This window comes from Dipodomys ordii, unplaced genomic scaffold (genome assembly GCF_000151885.1).
Source record: "Dipodomys ordii isolate 6190 unplaced genomic scaffold, Dord_2.0 Scaffold22, whole genome shotgun sequence".
Lineage (NCBI taxonomy): Eukaryota > Metazoa > Chordata > Mammalia > Rodentia > Heteromyidae > Dipodomys > Dipodomys ordii.
This window is the reverse complement of record NW_012267238.1, coordinates 2,250,562-2,256,561: the sequence shown is the minus strand read 5'-3', so window position 1 is coordinate 2,256,561 and position 6,000 is coordinate 2,250,562. Positions and strand designations below refer to the sequence as shown.

The window sequence follows — 6,000 nt, the reverse complement described above, 5'->3', positions numbered from 1 at the left end:
TTCAGCTCAAGGCTAGCACTCTACCACTTGAGCCACAGCACCACTTCCGGCTTTTTTCTTTTTGCTTATGTGGTGCTGAGGAATCGAACCCAGGGCCTCTTGCATACAAAGCAAGCACTCTACCACCGAGCCACCTTCCCAGCCCCTAATTTCAGTTTTTTATTCCTTTTGTAAAAAGGAATGTTAAATCACTTACTAGATTATAAACAATCAGAGAAGAGAGGTGTGTTGCCCTTCTGCTGAGCAGAGCCTCTGTGCCTGCCTCCCCTGCTCCTGTATTGCTGCTTCTTACCCTGCCAGACTCTCATCATCTGGGATTTGCCCAAGCTGAGCTCAGCTCTCTTCTGACTTTCTTTATCAACCCATTATACCCCTAACATGGCGTTTATTTCAAACAGTGCTCTAAATATCTGCTTAGTGTCTGCCTCCCTCATCAGATTATTAGGTCTGTGACCAGAGTGGATTCATTTCATGTCCCCAAGATCCATGTTAGACTTCTAACACATATTAGATGTCAGTACCTATGTGTAGAACCAACTGGCCTCTACTTGCCCAGTACAGATGGCCATGCACATAGCTCAGGTGATATTTATAGTTGAATAAGTAGGTAGAAAAGAGAATTAATTAATCAAGATGTCAGGAGAGCCAGGCATGGTGATGCCCAATATATGATGAGCACTCGAGGCTGAGGGAAGGGGATAGTGTAGACCAGCCTGGCCTGAACTACATAGTGAAACTGTGTTTCAAGGAAAGAAAGACATGAGGGAAGGAGATAGATGAGGCACATGTATTTGTTTATAATGGAAAGTTTTATGTTCTTGTTCCCCCACAGTCTTGGTCACCCGGGAAGATGACTTTAACAACCGGTTGAACAACCGTGCCAGCTTCAAGGGTTGCACAGCCCTGCACTATGCGGTCTTAGCTGATGACTTCCGCACTGTCAAAGAGCTGCTTGATGGAGGTAAGAGCTGGGTGAAGGAGGGGCTGGCTGGGGTTGGCACGCTTTCCACTCTGGAAATGGCATGCTTCCCCAGGGTTTGTTACCCTACCTGAGCTACATTTCTGAAACTGTCAACATGAGTAATTTGCCCCTGTATGTGGGATACTGCATACTACCCTGTCTGTCTGTGTAAGCTATGAGAGTTGCCTTCATGGTTGTCCCCCTAGCAAAAAAAAGTCTTTACCCCTTTCCCCCCATCACCAGAAAAGCAGCATCAGGGGACCAGGGGGAATCTGCACGAAGCCCTACCATCTCAGGATAAAGCTCTGTCTTACTTGATTGAACTCCCACTGCAGTTTCTCTTAGGCCCTTCCCTTGCTATGCATCAAACATGAGATTGGTTTTGTTTGCCCTAACTTGAATCTGATTTCTCTGAAGGCAAAAACCAGGTGTGGAAATATTTAGGTGTCCATATAGTACTAATGTTGTATGGTATATACTCCTATAAATACTTGATGACTAATAGATAATTGAAGGGACAATAGGTCCCGTCTATGTCGCTACTGAGTTACCTGTCAATTACTGTTAGACACCTTCCAGGCACTGCTACTTTCCCCACCCCAGTTTAGCCTCTCTGAGAAGCTCCAGAGGCAAGTTTCTTGTTAATATGTGTGGGACCAGGCCCCTAAGTGAGTACATGGCACAGGACTATCTATGCACATTCACCCTGCCAGCTCCTCAGTGCTATAGACCCATACTTGGGGCTGTACCCCAGCTTCCTCCTAATTAGAGGTCATTCTCCATGGAACCCAAAAGCTAGAAAGTTCTTCCAAGCTCCCGTGGGCCACACTGATGATTGCCTTCCTTTCTTTCCAGCAGAAACTCCTCTAACAGCTGGCTAGCATTCCCTTCAGTTCTCTCAGAAACTGAGGGATCCTGCTATTCCTCCCCCAGGTAGTCCTTTCCATTTTTACTTCAGACCTAACAGGCAGAACAATCTTTTTAGTGAGTTGTGATCTATCTAGGCCACTGATGGCTCATACTTGGCTACCCAGGCTAAGATCTGAGTGAGGACCAAGGTTCAAACTTAACCCAAGCAGACAAATCAGAGAGATACTCTTTATCTCCAGTGAAACAAGGAAAACCTAGACCAGGCACTAGAGGCTCATGCCTATAATCCTAACTACTAAGGAGACTGAGATCTGAGGATCGTGGTTCATAACCACCCTAGATGGAAAAGGCTGTGAGACTCATCTCCAATTAATCACAAGAAAACCAGAAGTGGGGCTGTGGCTCAAAGTGGTAGAGCACTAGCCTCAAGAGTTCAGGGACAGTGCCGAGGCCCCGAGTTCAAGCCCTACAACAAACAAACAAACAAAAAACTAGAAGGGAGGTCTAGTAAAGGTAAGTAGTTAGAACACCAGTTTTGAACAACAACAACAAAAAAAAAAAGCCAGGCACTGATAGTTCACACCTGTAATCCTAGCTATTCAGGAGGCTGAGATCTAAGGATCATGGTTCAAAGCCAGCCCAGGCAGGAAAGGCTGTTAACCACTAGTTAACCACCAGAAAACCAGAAGTGGCACAGTGGCTTCAGTAGAGTGCTAACCCTGAGCAAAAGCGCTCGGGGACAGCAACCAGGCCCCAAGTTCAAGCCTCATGGGGGGAAAAAAATAGTAGGCACTGCAATGGCACAAAAAAATTAATGTGCTGTTATCTCTGTAACTTCTGTCACTTTTTGAAAAACCTGTCTACACAGAAAGTTTTTCCAGCCCAGAGCTTTTGCCTGCCAGGCTCAAAATTCTAGATCATCTGACTGGATAGACTTCCTAGGAACCTCCAATCCTGCCAACTCCTATCAGCCACAACCACACTAACTTTAATCCTAGGCCTGGCCCATATGCCAGGCCCCAAAGGATCTGCCCCAAAACTATGCCTTGGTTTGAGGCACATAGCTGTGAAGAACAGGGCTATACCTTGATATGACTACTGATCCTTTCAGAGTAAGGACAGAGGTTTAGAAAATGTCTCCAAGCAGAATGTTTCTTACTTTATCCTTTGGAAAGCTTGTTGGTGAAACATTTGTAGCTAAGAGTTGGAATATGCATCATGGGGTTTCTCTCTGCTGATGCCTTAAAATCAATACTCCCGGCCATTGTCTCCCAGTTTATTTCCCTCTGTCCCCCACCCCCAGACAGACAGTTCAGTCTACAAGGAGCCCCTCATGCCTGCCTTCCAGATGGAACACCTTTGAAATGAAGAAGAGAGGGCCTTTTATGAAGCTCCCCCACCCTTACCCCCCAGGCCAAGGCCTCCCCTTTGAGCTATTCCAGGGGCATGGTTCCTGCCTGGTGACTGGAACGGATGCCCTGAGCCCCCACCTTTGCCTTTCTCCCACCTGCCTTTTTAGCCAACATCCATTTATAAACCCCCCACCCTATCCTCCCAACCCCACGGGCCAAAACCATTAGCCCACTTGTTTCTCTCCTCCAGATCTAAACAAGTGGCCATCACTCAGGCCCTGCAGGCTTGCCAACTTCTGACCTCTCTCCCCTCCTTGACCTCCCTTGGTCTGCCTGTGTGTGTGAGCAGCCAACCGAGAGGCAGGACCCTGTGTTCCTATCCTAGGGGCTGTTGCTTGTACCATTTCTAATCTTTTCACCTCAGCTGACCCTTTTCCAAAGGTTCTGCCTTCCTGCCCAACAGCTTTCTTTCTTTTACTCTTAATGTAATTTTTATTATTAAGATATTATACAGAGGGATTACCATTTCAGAAGTCAGGTAATGAGTACATTTCTTTTTGGACAATGTCCAAATGTCCCCCATTTTCCCCCTCCCATCCCTGTCTACACGATGCATAGTTCATCAACTTGCCCTGGCCACCAGCTTTGCTGTAGCAAGTTAGATGGAAGTTGTCTCTGCAAGAAACAAGTTAGGCCAGCTTGTACTCACAGGCCCACACAAAACCCTTCTTAGAGTTGCTTAGTCCACAAGAATTTAGCTGCTAGGATCTGAAAGGGTAAGAGCTAGACTAGGAAAGCTGCTGTCTTCTGGCCTCAAGTCTCCATTTAAGCTGAGAGATGGCTCAGGCAATAACATCAGGCTGATAATGTGGACATCTGTCCCATAGGAAGCAGCAAGAAGAAATAGAGTCAAGCCTACCTGGGTTTCAGTCCTAGCTCCTCACCCGCTACTAGCTGGGTTGGTTTAGAAATGCTACCTCAATACTCAAAGCCTTGATTTTTGTTTTTTTTCTTTTTCTTTTTTTCTTTTTTTTGGGGGGGTCCAGTCGTGGGGCCAGAACTCTGGGCCTAGGCGCTGTCCCTCAGCTCTTCAGCTCAAGGCTAGCACTCTACCACTTGAGCCACAGCGCCACTTCTGGCTTTTTTTTCTTTTTGCTTATGTGGTGCTGGGGAATCGAACCCAGGGCCTCATGCTTGATGTTCTTATATGTAAAAAGACGCCTACCAACAGGGATAGCACAAAGATTAATAGCAACATGTAAAAGCAGCACATGGTCAGAGATCCATGATAGGACTTCAATACAGAAGTCAGATTGTTATCCTGGCAGCTGTCTCCATCTACAGCATTCCCACCCTGCCTAGAATGCCATCATATTCCTTTTCTTTTTTTGTACATTTTTATTGTAAAAATGCTGTACAGTTATATGAGCAAGGTAATGAGTACATTTCCTATTGAGCGTTGTTGCTTCCTCCTTTGTTTAACCCCCAACCATCCCTTCCCTCCCACCTCCACAACTACCCTCCCCTACCCCCTGCCGAAGTTGTAAGGTTCATTTTCAACATAGTGTTTTGTACATCTCATTGTTACAGTGGGTCAACCTGTATCTTTAAGCATTTTGTTTTTCCCCTTCCCCTCCCCAAATTCAAAGCCTCCTTCCTTCAGCAAGCCTTTTATACTTGAATGGTCTACTGATACTTCCTCCTCCGTACTTGTACAGTACTGGACTAGAGTTTAGCATAGACTGTATAAGGTCACTGGTTGGTTCATCTGCAGGAAGCCCCATACATAATAAAAATACTACAAACTTTAAGATCAGACAGGCCTGGTTTTAAAACACAGCTTTATTATGTGACTGAGCAAACCACTCTTCATCTCAGGGCATCCTGAAATGAAGACCCAGAGAGAGTCTCAGTCAAAGAAGACAGATAAGGAGACAAGCCATGATAGGGAGAGTAGGCACTCTTTCAGGAAGCTGGTTCAAGAACTCTAGGAACATAGAAGTAAAAAATGGAGGTACAGTCAGTTACAAAAAGATTCCCAGAGGAAGTCTGGGAAGTCTGCTAGATGCCTTCTGGAAGGGTTTTGAATTAACTAGTATTAGTCATCTACCAATACCCACTATAGAAAAATATGTAGGCCTCTGTGTTTTTCCTGCATGAGGTGGCTGTTTCTGCCTCTCTTGGTGGCTTAAGAGAAGGAAGCTCTGTTTCAATACTTAACTGCAAGTAAAGCCGAAAGTGGAAGGACGGAGAGAAGGTCAGGACAGCTGGAAAGAGGAGTAATCCAGGAAGATAGCTGGAGGTTCCTAACTTAGTTGACAAAGGCTAAGAAAAACGAGCATCAGAATCTGAATGCTAAATCTTCCACTTAATAGCAGCATTACCTCCGCCAAAAGAATCCTAACCATCTTGTCCTTGTTGTATCCGGTGATCCATCTATTCTTTTCTTTTTTTTGTTTTGATTTGTTTTGTTTTTTGGTGGATCATGGGGCTTGAACTCAACCTGGGGTGCTGTCCCTCAGCTCTTCAGCTCAAGGCTAGCGCTCTACCACTTGAGCCACAGCTCCACTTCCAGCTGAGATCTGAGAATGTAGTTCAAAGCCAGCCCGGGCAAGAAAATGTGTGACTTATCTCCAGTAAATCACTCAGAAAACCGGAAGTGGCGCTGTGGCTCAAGTGGTAGAGTGCTTGCCTTGAGGTAAAGAGCTGAGGGATAGTGCCCAAGCCCCATGACCAACAAAAAAAAAAAAAGAGAGAGAGAATCTCATGGACTTTCCTGCCCAGGTTGATTTTGAACCACTATCCTCAGATCTCAGC

General features: G+C 45.7%; 1 protein-coding gene across 1 annotated transcript in view; it reads left to right on the top strand.

The window, feature by feature from the left end:
* The window catches only part of Clpb (ClpB homolog, mitochondrial AAA ATPase chaperonin), a 134,199-nt gene that overhangs the window by 69,328 nt on the left and 58,871 nt on the right, over positions 1-6,000 (top strand). The window contains exon 5 of the mRNA XM_013014177.1: positions 833-961. Coding sequence (XP_012869631.1) covers positions 833-961 — 129 coding nt within the window. The remainder of the gene's footprint in view (positions 1-832; positions 962-6,000) is intronic.